This window comes from Pezoporus flaviventris, unplaced genomic scaffold (assembly GCF_033815535.1).
Source record: "Pezoporus flaviventris isolate CSIRO_AGI_PZ_B2104156 unplaced genomic scaffold, CSIRO_AGI_Pfla_v1 ptg000066l, whole genome shotgun sequence".
In the NCBI taxonomy this organism is placed as follows: domain Eukaryota; kingdom Metazoa; phylum Chordata; class Aves; order Psittaciformes; family Psittacidae; genus Pezoporus; species Pezoporus flaviventris.
Genome location: NW_026892614.1, coordinates 20,709,811 through 20,728,675, shown reverse-complemented (window position 1 = coordinate 20,728,675; position 18,865 = coordinate 20,709,811). Strand labels below are relative to the sequence as shown.

Sequence of the window (18,865 nt, the reverse complement as noted above, 5' to 3'; positions counted from 1 at the left end):
GCACGCATCAAGGGTGACTGCTCCCCTTGCATACAGCCTGCACTATTGTTCTAAGTATTCTGGTTTTCCTTGCTCAGTCTCCTGCACTTCTCTTTTTCAGGGAGTAAATAATTCCCAGTTGAATTTTGTAAAAGAAAAAATAAAAATATCTAAAGACTCCTTCAGAGCTGGAAGACACTGATACAACACAGATAATGTAATCTGGCAAAGTGGGAAAGAAATGTATGTGACAATGTTGCACTTTCCAGCTGCGCAGTAAATATTCCTGGAGAAAAAAAGAATCTGAGATGGATCCAAGCTGTGAAGTTCATCTCCAACTCCAGGCTCTAAACACTGGACCTGTGACTCACCACTTCTGTGGGAATTGGCTCACAAGAAAGGGCCCATCTAAAATATTCATAACCCCCCAAGGCATGTAATCTGTAGGACCTGGAGCAATTTGGATTTAGATCTCTAATCTACAGGGAAAAACATCAAGTTCCCAGTTGAAGAATGAAACCTCTATATTATACTGATCAATGAAAATATAAGAATGAAGGTTTAAAAGCATTTCTGTTTTGATCAAAATGAGATGTGGTATGACATTTTTTGAAGTGCTATAGAGATAAGCAAATGAATGTAACTGTTGGGCGTGAAAGATTTTTGCAGTAATATTTTAACATAGCATCTACAAACTCTTCACACAGGAACACATTTGTCTGCTTTAACTTCAAAACAAGTCTTTTTTTGTAGAGAGGAAAATAAGTCAAATGGTCTCGTATGTTGTTGATGCTAGAGCTTACAAATACTGCAAAGGGCTTTTCTAGAAAAAAATAAAAAAAACCAAAACAAACAAAAAAAATAAAACAAAAAAGCAAACCAAACCATAATGATTATCTGCTGTCTCTTATGCTAAGTCCACTTCTGCATCATTTATTTCTTTACATCTAGCTCCAGTGCATCATCTCACTTTTGAATCTCTCTTCACACCATCTGTTTAGTCCCTATCTCATTTTGTTCCCAAGATTTTGTATTTTACATCAAAGGCAAGCACTGATATTTTAAGGAACTACTACCTCTGTCTTCAGCTCTTCCTCCTATTCAGTTAATTTTCCTCCACCTCACTCTGAAATTCTGCTCTTCTGACTTCTTTATTCCGTAACGATCTCCATTATGTACTTAAGCAAGCCCAAGTCAATGACCATACTTAAACTGTGCTGGGACTGCAATACCCAAACATGAACAAACCACTTAATCAGGATTTCTCTGTTACTGGGGAAGGCTGGTGCTGCCAAAGCACCTTGGTTCTGCTTGTCAGACCTTACTCCTCATGACTCTGATGGCTTTGTGACAAACAGCTTTTGAGCTACAGTGGCTCTCTATAAGGTCAGTCTGGCAATTTCCACTGGGAAATCTCTGTTACTGTTCTCCTTAGTCTCATTCCAGCTCTTTCCCTCAACATGCTGTGTCCATGCATCATTAGCCTGTAAATATATCATGTTTGAGACAGAGTGACAAGACCATCTTAGAAATACCTGTGCCCTGTCTTGCTGGGCAGCTGGTATGTGGCGACAATGACATTTACACATTTGGACAGAATTAACACGCAAGAAAAAGGCCTCTTAAGCTGGAACAAACACCAGCCATCTTGAACGGTGTTAGTTGACATTTAGACAAAAAGTGAAGATGGGCCTGGAAAAGCTCAAACCTGAAGTGGGTCTCAGTGAGACAGGAGTCAGCTCACTTGTGCAAGTGATGACGACAAACCTGACTGCATGTGGGATGCATGGTCACCATTTGCTAAGTGATTGTCATCTTCTTTTTTTGAAGGAAGCATCCATGGGAGAAGGTGAAGATCCAAATAATCTGCCTGATATAATGGAAGAAGGGCTGATTTTTTCACACAAAGGCAGGAGAGGGCACCAAACCTGATCACAGCTGAGGTGTTGAAAATGTGATGTTCAATTGCACATGACCAGGTGGGAATATTTCATGTTCATCAAGTATTTATTTGCCTTTCCTAGCTTTCTCTCTTCTTTATGCAATTTCCCATAGACTTCACACTTACTGCCTAGAAGTGAACTCCTTGGAGCCTCAAGGGATCTTAAGGTTTGTAGCTGTGTATACCCAGTGTAGCACTTCAAGTGCTATTTATTCAAATCTTCGCATCTAGTCTAAATGTTCAGACAGGTTCTTGGATTTCCTACATAAGATAGGTTTACTTTTTCTCTGTAGGCAATGACATTCCTCAAATTTAAATGCTGTTTCTCAATTTTCACCACAGTTTTGTCTAGGGTTTCCATATTTTGGGGAAATAGGCATAAGTATATTTCTTGTGTGAATTTTTATTAGTTCCATGACGGGATCTGTTGCTATTTTTTCTAATTCAAAGTGTTGTTTTTAATACATGCATCGATTTTTACAACATACCCTCTGCATGACTCTGGGGCAGTCATTTTCAAATACTTTCAGCTTATGATTATAGACACTAAGGAAGCTGAAAAACAGCTTCAGTCCTGAGTAGTTACTTGCAGAAAGTCTTTAAAAGAACTGATGTACCCAGGTCCGAGACTGTGGTCCAAAATACCCCTGCACAGCTATAGGACATGTCTGGTCATGGAGAATTAGATGAACTCTCAGTCCTGTGTGCCTGAACCTGTCTTTTTTGTCTTGAACATTTTATGCATAACAATCTCTAATTGATACCACATGAAATAGTTAAACAGTGGTATGTCTCTTATTGAGGTTAAAGCAAAGGAAGCAAACAAAAGCCACCATCCAAAGCACCTGTGCATTGGTCAAAACCTATCCCAGCCCAAACAGCAGTTGCTGATGGATGCCATCTTAGGGAATCCAGCAGAGGAATTTCTGCCTTGCCCACAGTAGTGCAGGTAGCCATCCACAAATTTTCTCCAACCCTGCAGTCACATAAAAAGCAGTAATGAGCCTGGGAAAAGCTCTGTCCTGCTGCAGCCTCACTGTTCCTAGGACCCAAGCTAACAAACTGAATTTAATACTAGCACCCGCACTGCAGTGTGTTGCGGGTGCTTTGCTGGTATGCATAAGGTCTCTTCTATTATTGTCTCCATTTCAGTAAGGCCACGTGGGCATTAAGTGTAATGCCTCAACATATTTGAAGTCCTACAACTTTAGCATGTACCACATGTACTTGCCTAGCTCAACAAAGAATATTATACTGACAATGTGTATAAAGGGCAGCATTATAAAAGCATTATAATTGCTACTATAAAATTTAAGTACCATGTGAAATATAGGAGCTATGGCACATTTCAGTCATCCATCCAATTACTAGCAAAAAATCTTTGATTCACCACTCTGGTCTTTAAGTATTTTGAAAAAAAAAAAAAAAATCAAATAGCTACTATTGTGTTGCTTAGAGAAAACAACTTATTCCAATAGATAAATACTAAGTTCAGGATAATAAACAGTCACAAATAGCAAGCAAATTCTTTCAGTGTTCAAGTAATGAAGATCAGAAACCTGCAAATCAAAGTGAAATTAGAAAACGCTCTTACTAGTGAATAATTTTTGAATCTGTTTGTTATTAGGTAAACCCCACCAATTATTCAGAATGAATACATCCTACTGGATCACCTTTGTGATTTTTTTTAAAGGATTTTAAAGTTAGTGCACAGAAAAAGCATGGTGCAAATCACCATAGATGCTCTGATTTCAATGGAGAAGCACATATGTGTTATCTGAAGATGTGTCTCATGCTGCACATTTGAATCAATATATATGACAGTGCAGCCAATGACAGTACTTGAACTAAAGTGTTTATTCAGATGGGATCAAAAAGGAGCACAGCTAATAGAATGTGAAAACTGCAAATTACAGTATTTTGAGCAAAGGGACCTGGAAAGCTTATGAACAGAGGAAGAAAATGATAGAATGAAATTAATTTAGTGAAAGTGTAGGTGGGTGAAACTAAGACAAAATAGTCTGTAGGACTGGAAGGCTGTGAAGATCAACAACCTTCAAAACACATTGTAGCAAAAGAAATGCCATGGAAAAAGATCTAGAGGTGCTGTTGAATAAGAAAAGCTAATTAATGTGCTTTGAATAAAATAAAACCATAAATATAGCCCATGAATTCTGTGTTCTCTGCTCAAAAGCACCACACAATTATACAGAGATTAGGAGGTCTTTCCTATGATTACAGTTTAATAGTAATCAAGATGGTTGGAGGTTTTTCCTTGCTTTCTGTAATCCTCTGTGGTCGTGATGGAAAATGATTTGGGGCACCACTTTTTTACCAGAAAGATACTGAGAAACTGGAAGCTGTGTACAGAATGGCAACAAAAACCAAAACCAACATCCAAGACAGAAGAGAGTGTGTGAGAGAAAGCTAACATAGCTGATTATATTGTTTGATTTCATACATCTGCAAGGCGCTAGCACCGAGTCTGGAAGGTATTTTACATAGCATATAGATGCACAAGTGAGAGCCCTAGATGAAATTACAAAAGGACAAATTATACTGAAAATCCAGAATATTTCCTAGTCAGAGCAGTATTAGAGCAGCAATAAATTATTAATGAACTGGTAAAAGCCTGTTGCTCTGCATATTTGATGCCAAAAAGTGTGCAGCCCTTGCAGAGGCAGCGGTCAATGCGATCTTTCTCCCACTCTAACTTGTCAGATTCTCTCATATACTTGGGAATGAAACAAACTCCCAACAATTTAAACAGTGCTTGAAGAGCCATCAGAAATGCCTTAACATGCCAGCATTTTGGATGCAAGCTTAACCCAGTTGCCACAGGAAGCTTAGTCATGAGGTTCTTGTTTGTAATGTACAGCTCTCCCTAATATGCTGCAGAAGATAAAGCAGCTAGTAAAGCCTGTGGTTTTTCTGGGTGTATCTCAAAGTTTCCATGGTAACAAATGTGCACCTTCAGAAGAAAAGAGCCCTGGAAAGCAAAGCTGATGTTTCTGAGTTTTTTTAATATGATAATAAATATTTATGATTCTATATTTTCATGATTCTGCATTTCTGAACATCTCCAGGATCATACAGAGAATGGAGACAACAGCTGGATTTTCCTTAGGAAAAATTCAGGCTCACAAACTGCTGCAGTTCTGCAGTTCTGGAGACTGACACTCAGACATGAGGCCAGGCAGTGGTGATGGGCAGCTGGTGATATGACAGACACATGCCTACTGCTCAGCCTGGGCTAGGCTGCCACAGGGAGCTCAGGCAGACACTGATGCAGGATGTCCCCTTCCCTTGGCCACAGTGCAGTGCTGCCAGGCCTCTGAAAGCATCAGACCGGGCTGGAGGGAGAGGAAAGCTTGTGGGGCAGTGATGCAAGCAAGCTCCATGCTCAGCAGCTCTGAAAACCTCTGCTGCTTTTCTTATCTGCAGCTGCCACAAGCATTTGAAACCCCATTGACTGGTTGGATCCCACCAGAGGAGCTCATGTGGATGAGGATTTTTTTTCCAAACTGAAAAAAGAAATCCCAAGCGTTGTCATGCAAAAAAGCAGTAAGTTCAGCCTTGCCACTGCTTAGGAGTTTTACAGTTTGTGCCCATGCTTTCTGAATATAAGCTGTTGCATTCACCTTTGCCTCCTAGAGGTACAACCTGTGTTGGACTCCCCTTTGATCACTGGTCTTTCCAGATAGTCAACTGGCTATCTATGCCCTAGGAATCTGCAGCACTTGTTCCAGATCAGAAAAGAAGGGCAATATTGTTGTCAGGCTGGAGGCTGATGACAAAATTTTTATACTGCTCTTTACACTGCCTTTGTAAAGTCTGCCTTTCACGGTGGCAAATGGTTGCTGCACAGGCCATGTAAAAAACGCTACCTCTACAAATACATGATGCATTGTGCGCATTTCTTCTGATCTGTTAATCAGAGTGGCATATTTGATTGAATTAGGATCATTGCTACCTGTCCGCAAATAGCATAGGCTGTCAGAGGCATATACAGAGCTAGAATGCTTTGTCGCCACACAGCATCTCTGGCTGTAGAGAAACCTTGCTGCTCAAAATGCTGTGTCAGTGGATCCCAGGCAGCTTTCCTCCTCATCACTGCACAACCTTCCCTGGGGCAGGGAGCAAGACTGTTTCACATCTGCAGTTTATCAGACAGAAACAAGCATAAATCCCTCCTGGAAGAAATGAAGCAAGGCCTTTCTGTTTCTGCAACAGCTAGTATGTTTTCTCCACAGGGTTTGTGCTCAGGGAGGGCAGTATTTGCACTTCTTGTTTCTGAAAAACTGAATTTTGCTGTTGTTCACTGAACAAGGAATATCCAGAATCTGAACATCTTTCAGTAATTATATCAGGAAAAATTTCTCTGCTACTGCTTAAAGATACTTCAGGGAGACTGTTCCTAGGCCACATTCTACTGGTTTCATTTAAATGTGCCTGTTTGCAATTTCCCTATTCTGCAAATCCCACCAAACCAGGGTTTTCTGTGTTCCCTCTGCTGGCTCTGCAGCAGCAATCCACTAACAAGCCCAGTTAGCAAGAGCTGTGCACAGCAAAGGTGTCTTGCAGTGAGACAGCCACTAGATTGTTTAAGGCATGCAGGATAATGTCATCTCCATGAAAAACTGTGAAAAAGAAAAAAAAACGGCTAAATGGAAAAAGAAGATAAAATCAGTACAAAAAAAAAAAAAAAGGATGCATTTGCAAAGATGTAGGAATTTACAAATAAAATTGAAGTCTTAAAAAAAAAAGGCTGAAAAAAAAATATTCAGTGTCCTCTTCATCACATCTGGACAATCCGATTAAGGCATTGTGCAAAACAGGGGACATAAGCAAATTTCCCATTTTTAATGGCATGCAACACATTTGTCCCATCATTAGACATGATAAACCAATGAGAAAGAGAAAGCAAGGGGTAAAACCACTCTTTGTCATGCAGCTTCTCTTACACATTCACTGCAGTGTGGGATTTTTCAAAGCTGCACATGTGCCGACGGACACTGGTTGGTGGGCGAGAACTCTGGCTGCCTCTTCCTGAAGATTGAAAAGAAAAAGACACCCAGTGAGTGGTTATACACATGTGCACACATGGTGGCTATACCACTCAATAGGGTGCCTGTCCCTGACCTACCCCTAAGGGCCATTGTGGGCTTTCCCATCTTTTCTCCTCTTGCTACCTCAACTTCCCCATAGATTTCTTCTTGATTATATTACTCTTTAAAATAGGTTCACGGTATTCGTTCCTGCTTCCTTGCTGAGCCCTGATGCACTTTACATACCAGATTGCAAGGGCAGATGTGCATCTAGCTGTCAAAGGGACTTCTTCCTGGTATTCCCAATGGAGGGTGAAATGATGAAAAAGGCACATCTGCCATTCTATTTACAGTAGTATTGCCAAAAGGTTTTGTTAGTGAAGTTTGTGCTTCCTGCTTTCCTGAATATTTTCTTTCTTTTAGTTTTGAGCCGCAGCTGAATAGTCACAATCTTTCATTATATGTAATTTCACTATATGTGCTTCTTTTTTTTTCCAGGAAACATTGGCTTTATTGAGGTAGATGCAGAATGAATAGTCTCCTTGATGCTCTATCTGCAGGAGTAATTCAAAAAGAGATTGCAGATTGTGGTTTTGGCCATTAATGTAAGACAAATTGCACTTTATTTTTCTCCTTTTCCTTACCCTGTCAAGGGGATGCAAACTCTCATTTGCCTTCCTCAAAATCAATAAAAATATAAACACACACGCGCGCATTTTGACAAGAATCTCAGGTAATTTTGCACATGGAATGTATCAATGAATTTCTGCAAAACAAAATTGTCATTATATTGCAAATAAAATGCAAATCAAAATTCAGCATTTCTCCCCATTAAACAATCATAGTGCATGCTTGCCAGACTTTTGTTTATCTCAAAACAACAGATCCATGGATGGTATGTGCAGGTACTACACACTCAGTACAGCTGCTTATGAGCCAAACAAGCCATTCTTCTCACCACATACTAAAGCACGGGAGCACAGCATGATGTACACAGAATACATGCATACCCATTTTGGAGAGGTAGATGCCTTGAGATGACTTCTGAACTATTATGAATAAAACACAAATAAGACACTGCTGAGCAATTTTGTAAATCTACTCACTTTGAAGTTTCTAGACTTCTTTAACAGGTGTAATGAGATCTCTGAGGTTTGACAATTTAGAGGCAATCATAATTAGGAATTTAGCTACCATACACACCCTATTAAAGTTACAGAGATTATTAAGCTTTCGATTATACAGAATATCCAACACTTCTATAGGCCTCCCATTTTCTTCATCTGTTGACAGAATAAGAGCTTTCTACTTCATGTTCTCGCTTTTTTTAAAAGTCAGAAATTAGTAGCTTATTCAGTCCACGGGAGCTAATTTTACAAAACAAGTAGCAACATGCAGTTGATTATCAGAGAGAAAAAAATCCAGTTCGAAATGTATTTCGCACACACAGAGTGCTGTATGCACAACAGAAGGCACACAGCCATGAAGAGCCTTGCTCAGGGACCCTGGAAAATGTGGAAGACTTTTGTTTTGGAGCACTGCTTGGGACCTGGATTTTTCTGAGTCAACCAGCTTTGCCAACTATCATCCACCAGCTACCGTGGTTTGCTGTCTCTTCTGGCTTACTTAGTTGCATCCCTTGCTCCCCTCCTTGTTTTATTTCTTACTCAGATACACTCCTGGAGTGAGTTCAGAGCATTTTGCTCTCCAAGCTTTGAGCGTCTGTAGGTCTGTTATGAAATCTTCCTATGTGAAAGAAAAAGCCTGCTTCCTCAGGCAGTCCAAAATGCTTGCTAACGTGCTCAAAATACAGTAAACTCTTTTCTTACTGTGGGCTGCAGTTTTGCTCCTCAGCCAAAATCAAACAGAGATATTACACATAATAGAGTATGCATCCCCCAAATGCCTCGCTGTTTTGCATTCTGTGGGAGGCTGTTGTTAAAACCCTGCCAAGTTCCATCAAAGCAGCGGTCTGACTTTTGGGCAAGGTCAAGAGCAATCCCCATGTGGTGATATACAGCATATACACTACAGAAATCAGCTCTAAACCTCAAGGTTCATGCTTCAGTAGAACAGTGTTATTTATAGTGTTATGGGAAATGTAGTGCATGTGCTGATTATGCAGTGAATTATTTTGCAATTGTCAAATCATTGTCAATTGCATAAATAATGATAATAATAAGAAATGTTTTTGAAGCATTCCATTTGAAGTATCCCTGTAGACTTGCTTTGTCTTACTAGTAGTCTGTGCTAATACTGCAGAGCCTTTAATTCAGAATTAGTGCCCAGATCTCTGTACCTCTCTTTTTTTTTTTCTTCTATTTTGTGACAATTAGGATTCTTTTTCCTCCCAGCTTTGCAGGCAGTGATGGCACTTCACATATATTTCTCTGGTTACCAAAAAAATCACGTAGCCAGCTCATCTTTACAATACAAGCATTAAGGGGTCATTTTTGGGGCAGTCTTCTCAAGGGCAAATCCTGCTGAGTGGTTATTTGTATCTTAAGCCCAGAGGCAGGATAGATCTTCTGTGCATTTGAACAAGGAGTTGGCGTACCATCATGAAAGTGTCTGAACTGCTTTCTAATGAACCCCTGGGTGAAGTAACAGGGAGTCTGGCAGAGGAAGCAGGGTGGCACTGCAGAGAGTTCCTGAAAGAAGTGGTTAATTGCTTTACTTCATGTTCTTTGAAGATGAAAAATGTTTCTAGCCAGTCCTTCAGAACAGGGTAGGTAGCAGGCCTGTTGAAATCTGCAGTGAAGATTATAAAGGATCTAAGGGAATAGTCACTCTTGCCACTATTTTTTCTCTTAAGTGTAAATGAATCATCCCACGAGGCAAACAGCTGTGTCAGGATTGTAGGGAAGTGTAAATTGGTATCTGTAGTGATTTATATCTGAACAACTGTGAAACTAGAAACGTTCACCTTCTGCCCTGAAATTACCCTCCCTGTTCAACCAGACTCCCCAGACTGACACAAATTGAATGAATCTGTCTGGTGTCTAAGATGACTGAAGCACATGACAATGTGTTACTATCATTTGAAGCCACAGTCAAAGATCTTCTAAACTAGACACTGTCCAAGCTGTAAGAAAAGCTTTCACATTCCACACAGTCAAAAACATATAGAAGAGCACAGCCCCATATTTTATACAATCCAATCTGAAACAACTGACCATCAATAACATTTAGAAGAAAGCAAGGTGAGGAGAAAATTCAAGAGAAGTGATGATGTTGTAATGCTGAAACTTAGAGTGATAGCCCTGAATCATCCCCTAGTTTTTAAGAACTTACATATAACCCCTAGCTCTAACACAGGAAAGGAGGATCCTTGTGCCATGTACTCTGTGGCAAACTGCCATCACATCCTAGAGTAGCTCCTGCTCCAGCATTCACACTGACAGCCCTCTGCACTCCCAACGAACAGCTCAGCAACACCGCAAAATTTCTTGCCTGGTTTTCACCTCTTCAACCCTCTGGCGGTCTGAAAGGTGACTGGGGAGGTAAGCACACTTTGTATGTAGAACCAGGTCAACTGGTTTTGATGCACCATTCTGAAGTGCTCAACTCAAATCAACCCAAGTCCTCTTACTCCTTTAGATCCAGCACCTTCCTAGGCAGAAGCATGTTCATCTTCTGATGCTTGTGTCCTTGAAAGGTCAGGTTTTATGTATGGTTGTCATGGCTGGGTCAAAAGATATTTACATAAAAAGAAGCAAAGCCCTGTCCTCTTCCTGTAGGAAGAGGAGCTGAATTTTCAATACCTTTTGTGTGAGCCAGGACCTATGTGACAAAAGATTTCTGCGATATATATTTCACTAAGCCAGTAGCTGAATTTGGGAAGATGCACAGGTTTTTGGCAAAAAATTATTTTTAAAACACAGGTCCTGAATTCCAGACTAAGTGATAGTTGGAAATAATTGCTCTGAGTTTAACTTAATTATGCTAATCAATGGTGCAGTGGCCATATTTGGAGACAAATCGTTGAGAGCTGTGGAGCAAAGAGTACTGGAAGTAGGAGTATATAGGGTCATTCATGCTTGCCAGGCGGACTGAGACATACAGGTAATTATCATCAGTGGAGGACTGAGGAGCAGGAGGGATTTCACAGCACATGCTCTGTGTTGAGTTGTGAGCATCTGCTGAAGGGTCATGGTCACCAAGGAGAACATAGTCCCAGAGAGACCCAGCTTAGAGCTGCATGGTTGGGACAGTGCAGCTAAGGCCACATTTCAGGTCACCACAGGCTATCAGGAGCCAGTTGTGCACCCAGAGGAGCACTCCCACCTCCCCAGCTGCCCACTCCTGCTGCTCCCCCTGCCCCTCCGTGCCAGCACAAACCTTGGTCTAATTGATCAGTCAGCTGACAGGGAATGTCAGGGGTGGCTAATCTGGGCCATAGCCAGACTAGAGAAAGAAAGGGAATAAAAAAATACTATCAGTTCCCTGCGGCAGTTCGCAGGATGGATGTCTAGGCTCTTGTCTCTGCCTAAGTGAACTGACAGCATGGGGTAAAGGAAGGCTTTGTGTGTCAATTCTTGCTTAGGGTAGCTTAGAGCTTTTGTGAATTTACAGGCTATGATAGGCCAAAGTAGCCACAGGTAAATCTCTTGGCTGCCTAAGATGGTGGCAGGAGAGATTTTTTGAGATAACGTATATAACCCTAAGGATGAAGAAATGCATATAGCTTTACGTTTCAGAGGATATGAGACAGTAAAGGAGGTAGGATGACTCACTGACTGCGGACAACAAAGATGCTCAGGGCCATACTTTGTACCCCGTGGGAGTCTGTATCAGAGAATCATATAATGGTTTGCTTTGGAAGGAGCCTTAAAATTCCACCTAGTTCCAACCCCCTGTATGGGCAGGGACACCTTCCACTAGACCAGGTTGCTCAAAGGCCCATCCAACCTGGCCTTTAACACTGCCAGGAATGGGGCAGCCACAGCTTCTCTGGGCAACCTGTGCCAGGGTGTCACCACCCTCAAAATGAAGAATTTTTCCCTAATGTCTAGTCTAAATCTCTCCTCTGGTTTAAAGCCATTCCCCCTTGTCCTGTCACCACATGCCCTTGAACTGCCCAGACAAGCAAGCTCCCACTGCCCAAACATGTCAGCTCCCACTACAGTCCCATGAGCCCACACTGTGCACATCTGAGCCTCTTGTGGGCTGCCCCTGGGTGCTCATGGCACCGTGGGTTAATGCCAGCTGGTCCAGCCCTTGCAGCCCACGGCTCAGCTCAGCAGCATTAACACCACCCGTGTGCCTAATCTGCTCGCTGCACACTTTCTGCTGTTGTCTGTGCTGCTGTGGCTATGCTTTCAAGCGTAGCCCTTTGTCAGTCCATCTGTCTGCTCAAAGTAGACAATCCCTCCATGACTGCTCACACAGACTCTGGGATTTGCCTTTCCTTCTTTGGTTGGTTCCTTCTTGGGTATTTTGCTGCTGGCTGTCTGGTTAGTTGGTTGTTTTGGGGGGCTTTAGGATGCAAAAATATGAATACTATGGAGTAAGTACCAACTTCCAGACAAGCCTTGATCTGGGAATGAAAGGCTTGCAAGCCAGCCAAAAAAAGGCTGAACTGAACTATCAGAAATGACCTGGCTTGTCTCAGGAAAACAAATGGCCAGAAGAGAACATAATAGAACATTTTCCATGGAAGCAGAGAGAAAGACTAACAAGAGCTTTAAGTAAGAAAGCTACAGAAGCAGACATTCCTGGCCTTAACACACTAAGGAAAGATGAATAGTGCTGGGTAAAAAGAAGGAGGATATACTAGGTAGAAGGTGGCTTGCAGATGGGGATTTAAACTGAGCCTGTGATTCTCTGGGACTGATCAGACTGAAACTGCGGATGCCAGCAACCATCTATGAGTGAGAACCTGATAGAATCATATCGGGGGCACTTTTTTTGTTAAAGATCAGCTTTGGCATCTCCAGCTGTGTCACTGCAATACAGATGAGCTAATCTAATGATTTGCTGCTGAAACAGACAACTTTCACCCCTGTTCCTCAAACCAGGGGCAGCAGGGACACCTTCTCTGGTGCTGACATTAGTCTTTATGTGACCTTGAGATCTGGCTCAAGGACAATCAAGCAGACAACAATTCACTTTTTTCTCTCTTGTAAGGTTAATTTTATAGGGTGGAAGAACACATCCTGCACTCCACAAAAGAAGAACCAGAGAGCAGAGAAGGGAAAACAGCTTAAGTGAGATAACTGAAGCAGTGAGCTAGAAATGGTAAACTGTTTATAATGTAGTAATAAGAAACCTGGAGCTTTTCAAGTGGGCTTTAAAGTGACAAATTGTGTGATTACTTCTAGCCTGCACATTTTGCTGTTTACAGTGATAATGCCTTCTAACTTTTGCTTGTCAGGTGTAGGAGGCTGAATGCCAGAGCTCATATATGCTCTGAAGAATTAGCTGACTTGTTATTTCGAAATTAAATAGTCTTTAACAACTTTAATGCGGAGGCAGATGTTCTATTGATACAATATACTTGCCTTTTCAACCCACACTTAAAGTGATTTCTTAGAGTCCTTTGGCATAGCAGAGAACATAATTTCTGTGGTTGGCCATGATTATTTAGCGACAATGTGACAGATGACGGCTTCTGTGTGGACATAAAATCTGTTGTAGTCTGTTTTGCAGACTTCCAGATATGGATCTGGAAACCCCAAACAAACATCTGGCAATGCTGATCGGCAAATCTATTCAGGGTCATTGGAGCAGAGAGCTAAGAACTGGGAGACCAGAGAAGAATGTGGTCAGATCTCTGCCCTGCGTATGAATGGTTTTCAGTATGCCTGGGGCAGATGGAAAACAGGAAAACAGGAGAAAAAAGCATTAAACCATACTAGCCAAAAAAAAAAAAAAAAAAAAAAGATTAAGTCAAACAGGAAACGATGGAGATTTTGAAATTTCTTTCTCTTCTCTTAACAAACTCTTAAATCACTACAGAGAAAAATAAAGAAAAGAAAGTTGCTCCACTACAATACTGGACTGAAACTAACACTGTTTTATCACGGCAAAACCCTGCTCAGACAATTTAATTTCTAACAGGATGGAAAACCATACCTGCCTACAGCCCCTTAACGGAGATGGCCCATTATCTCTCTGTGCGGGTGTGATTTGCCTATGAAATAGGCTGCATTGTTCTTGCAGCATCTGCAGTTTGTCTTGCAGTGTTTTGTTTTGTGGGACTTTTCTGAGCAAAGGGGAGTGCTCATCACTGGCAGGGATAAACTCAGTGAATAAGCCAGAATGGGCGATGCCTTTCACGTCAGTGCAAAAGGTGACACCCAAGAGTGCTGTCCTCTTCTTGGGCTCTTATGTGACTGTGTGTCCCTAAGCATGAAAAAGGATTAAATAAATTAGCAGTAGTTCTGCATTTCACATTAGTAACTGCACTGAATTGCTGAGATGAATCAAGAGTATTTTTCAGACTGCATCTTAATTTAAGGAAAAAAACAAACCTCTGTATTAACTGTATATAGATGTGTATAGTGCTTGTGCTGTTTTCTAGCTTTATCGTTATGTAGAAAATACCAGAGTACCACCTGATATCCGTCAGTGCCCAAATTTTTGTTCACCTCCAAATTAGCTCAAAGATGTATGAAATCACAACATGGCTCAGAGATCCCTGCAGAGTAAACACTTGCAAAATATCCTGTGTGTTTGTTCTATCAAGTATTTGTACATGAATTACTGTGTGTTTGTGAAATGCCACAGCTCTCTTTGCTTCTGCTGAGAGGATGTGAATAACTGAGGCACAGGGCTGAAACACCACACCTTTGAGGACAGGAAGATGATAAAATGAATTCTTGACTTAAAGAAAGCTTTAAGTAGTCTCTAGGAGAATTGTATTTCAGTTATTTGTTCTATTCCCATTTGAAAATGCTGAATTAAATAAATAACTGCATTTAAAAATTATATTTTTGACACCCCCCCCAACCATGGATTAGTGGTATTTTTTTATGTATATGCTTATGAGAACTGGAGTCTGACTTATATGTGTAATCAGGGAAATATACAGGTTTTTAGATGCTTATGTGGATGCAATCTTCAACACCTACTCATTTACCTGACACTCTTAAAAGGAGAAGATTTCTTCCTTATTTTTATCACAGAGAGAATTCTAACAAAAACAATGTGAAATTTGGCACTAAGAAGATAAACATCTCTTGCTTATACCTACATGTGAATGCAACTGTTTGTATCATTCACTGTTGAGTTGGTGTATTTTTCTTTCATTCTAACTGAATTATTATAACTATGTTTCAGAATAAAAATGACATAAATAATATATACAAATACAAAAATACAAGGAAATGTAATAAGTGATCCAGTCAAGCAAGAAATTAAATTACAAGTGGTGTCCTTATTCCTGTGTTTTATGCCAAGGACGATACAAGCCTTCCCCAGGATTTCTGTAGGTCTGCCTTTTTTTCCCTGCAGTCAGGAAGCACAGATTGTGGTACAAAACTGTAAAGCTCCCCTCTGATGGGATTGTGTATCTATGTGTCATTGTGTTTAAGTATTGAGACTCATTATACAAGGCTGCCTGGTGCTACAGCAGTGCTCCAAAGTAAAACAACATTTTGTGATTCAGCATCTTGAGAAGAGCAAAACAAGAGAAGAAGCTGTAAAACACAGTTCTTCAGGAGTCGTTCGGTAAGAACCAGGCTGCACTCAAGAGACCATTCCTTGGGTTTATGTCTTGTCAAAATCCTCATGGAAAACAGGGCTGTGAATATCCATGAGAGGAGAGTGGCAAAATTGAGGACTTCTGAGAAAGGGAGGAAATTATATTAATGTTACACAACAGCCCTTTCATCTAAAGGGACCACCCAAGTAAATCGTGGCTCAGACTGGTGACAAAGAAGCAGGAGTCTGGATGGGTGCCTAGGGTTAAAGTACTATGCCCTGTAATCTGTATCAGTATAACCTGGGTTTTGTCTGGGGGTGCAGGGGGGTTATTCCCATTGTTCTTACTGGGGGGGCCACTGCAGAACCTCATTGTTGTTCTAATTTCTTTCTCTTAAATATAGTCTTAAGCAGCCTCTGTTTGGTCACAGAAGGAAACCCAGATGGATAAGCCTAAACTGCCAGACCTCTTGGCTTGTACTTGATGACAACCGTCCCAGTCATATCTGTCCCCACTCGTTCTCCTTAGCTTGCTTTAGGAATGACATGGGATTGGTTATGCACGTGCTGGGACTCCCTTAAACTGGGATAATTTGCAAGGAAAAATTACAGGGCCTTATGCAATCTTGCCCCTTATTTCTCATTTTAGAAGGTAAATGAAGGTAAATTTTCTACCTCCAGACTGGTTATCTTGCATATATATACCAAGATACGCAATTTGGTGTACACATTTGCCACGCATGGTTTTTAAATAAATATGATTTTTAGTATTCATTTAAACAACTAGAAAGAATGTGAGAGTGGAAGTGACATAGAGTTATTTATCACTTATTCTGTGCTTTTTTTTTGGTGCATGGGACAGAACTACATCGTATCTATTACAGCAAATGCAAATTTAAGGCTACAGAGGACAACATTAGATGGAATTATGTAGTTCAAATTTAACAGACAACCCAGAAGAGATTGCTATAGTATTATTAAGTTTCACACTCCCTTATTTTGTATTTCTTTCCAATTCTTCAACATCAGTGTAAGCGTCCTTTTGGAAAAATGTAGCTGTCTTCTGGGACTTTTAAATATTCACTTAAATCAATATACTGACAAGGACTGAACAGCTTGACTGAGTGCTGAATTTTCTTATTTGAAATTCACATCACATACATGAAAGAACTGGGTAAGAGCTATTACCTGTCACAGGGCTATGTGTTCACAAAATCATTAATGGCTTAAGCCCATTAAACAGCCCAGCAGAGCCAGCAAATATACCAACTGCTGTGAGAGATGTTTGGCATTACAACCTTCAACTGTCCTTGTGAGCATACAAGATGCTTTCCCAAAAATGCACTGCAACCTCAGAAAAGGGTGAAGTTCTACACTGTACAACAAAGCTAGGCAAACATCAGGGAGGGCTGCAATGGGGAGATGAGTCGGGCCAGAACAGGGTGTGACCCACCTTCCCTGTGACAGCAGTGACACCAGGGAGCCACACCAACGCTGCCACATCTTCATCTGCACTGTGAAGGTAGCAGACTCCGTGATATGCCATGGGTGGGCCGCAAGGGCAATCCAAGTGCTCTGTGATTGTGGAGCCCTTTGCCCTGCTGGGGAGCTGGCAGCTGCAAAGCCATGCACCAGCACTGCGCAGGTTAATAGAGAGATCACATATCCAATGACAAATTATTTAAATAAACAACCTGTCCTTTGTAATTTTTCTCTCCATCTTATTTTTCTTTTTAATCATTACATTATTTCTCAATCGCAGGAGCTTAAAACATTTCTGTTCTTTCAAAACTCTCTTCCATAATATGCCTTTGCAATCTGGGGAAAATCTCAGTAGGATGGCTGAGCAGGCCCAGCAGATTTAAGGGCCTTCTTGAAAGTGTCTTGGAATTTGGTATTTCACAAGGTCTGTAATGGTAAAAATAAAGGGCTGTCTTATTGTGTATGCAATACTACCAAGAGACATGAGAAGCTCACTTACTGCATCAGTCTTCTAATTTGCAAAACAAGCTAGTCTACCATTTCTTTTTAGATTCAGCAATTTTCTCTATACTGTTTTGGCAATGCTGTAAGAAGATAAAACTACACTAGACAGTAATCTGTACAAGTATTTAAAGATAATTCTTATATGCTGCAGGCTAGGTGACACAATTTAGGATGAAAAAAGATAGTTAAATATATTGTAGACTTCTCAGATAAAGCTTGTGTCCTGAAATTCAGGATTTTAGCAATATATTCACTTTTATACAACAAGGTACAATTATGACCAGCTATTATTAATCCTCCTTGCACTTTCCATTAAATCTTCTTGTTTCAGATCTCTTGATGCATTTTGGCCAGACAGAGTGAAATGTTTCTTATGCAGCTGTGCCAGGTTGGGATTGTTTTTGTTCGATTTCACATACTTTAATGTGCAGAGCTCAGGGCAAAAACCACTGTTTTACTTATATTAAAATTGTTTTTTGTCTTCTTTTCTCATTTCTCTCTGCTCTTCCCTTGTCTGCATATTCCTCTGCTTAAAGATAGCCTATTGACTACATGGAGTAATAACTTGAGAGCAAAAAGGCAGAATACTCTTAGCTTCTCTTCCTATGACAAGGCACTCAGGTCAGATCTAGTGAGAAGCTGTAAAAGGTCTGTTTATATGACTGCAGCTGAACATGCTGAACATTTACTCTCCGTTTCTGGAAGCTCCAGATCTTGCCATGCTGCACTGTGCGTTTGCCTCCTCCCACCACCGCAAGAAAACAGTGAAACAAAATGTCCTGCCTTCTGGACCTACTTATGCTAAGATTCCCCTCACTGCATGTCTGTGGGAGGCTTTGAAAATGAAGGAGCTGAGGAGCCCAAAAGCCTTTGTGGACTGCAAGTAGCCAAGTTTAATGAGTCCCAGAAAAAAACAGCATGTCAGCACAGCTTGCTCAAGATGAAATGGCAACTCAGCAAGTCAGTTTAAAGAGAAAGAGTAATTTAATAATACCTGGAGATAATTTTACAACCGACAAGACAAAAAAGCAGATGGTTCCCTAAGCCCTGGTAAGCAAAAGACACGTGTTTCTACAGGTTAAAAACCTACTATGTAGGGACCTAGTACAGAGGGTGAGAGAATGAAGAACAGAAACAGGGTGCTCTAGAGGAAGCAGGGAAAAGGTACTAGGGGATGTTGCACAAGTTCATGGGACCTGATGAAATCCATCTACACGTCCTGAAGGAACTGGCGAATGAAGTTGCTAAGCCACTGTCCATCATA

At 40.9% G+C, this 18,865-nt stretch overlaps 1 protein-coding gene across 8 annotated transcripts in view; it reads right to left on the bottom strand.

Moving 5' to 3' along the window:
* Positions 1 to 18,865, bottom strand: part of GRM1 (glutamate metabotropic receptor 1) — a 183,362-nt gene that overhangs the window by 2,146 nt on the left and 162,351 nt on the right. For 2 of the 8 annotated variants that reach the window (XM_061471478.1, XM_061471477.1), the window contains exons 9-10: positions 7,980 to 8,018; positions 6,886 to 6,970 (exon numbers count right to left, since the gene is read on the bottom strand). The exons of 4 other annotated variants lie outside the window; for them this stretch is intronic. In XM_061471478.1, coding sequence (XP_061327462.1) covers positions 6,910 to 6,970; positions 7,980 to 8,018 — 100 coding nt within the window. In that variant the 3' untranslated portion in view covers positions 6,886 to 6,909. The remainder of the gene's footprint in view (positions 1 to 6,885; positions 6,971 to 7,979; positions 8,019 to 18,865) is intronic. 2 more of the 8 variants (XM_061471480.1, XM_061471479.1) reach the window with 1 other exon arrangement.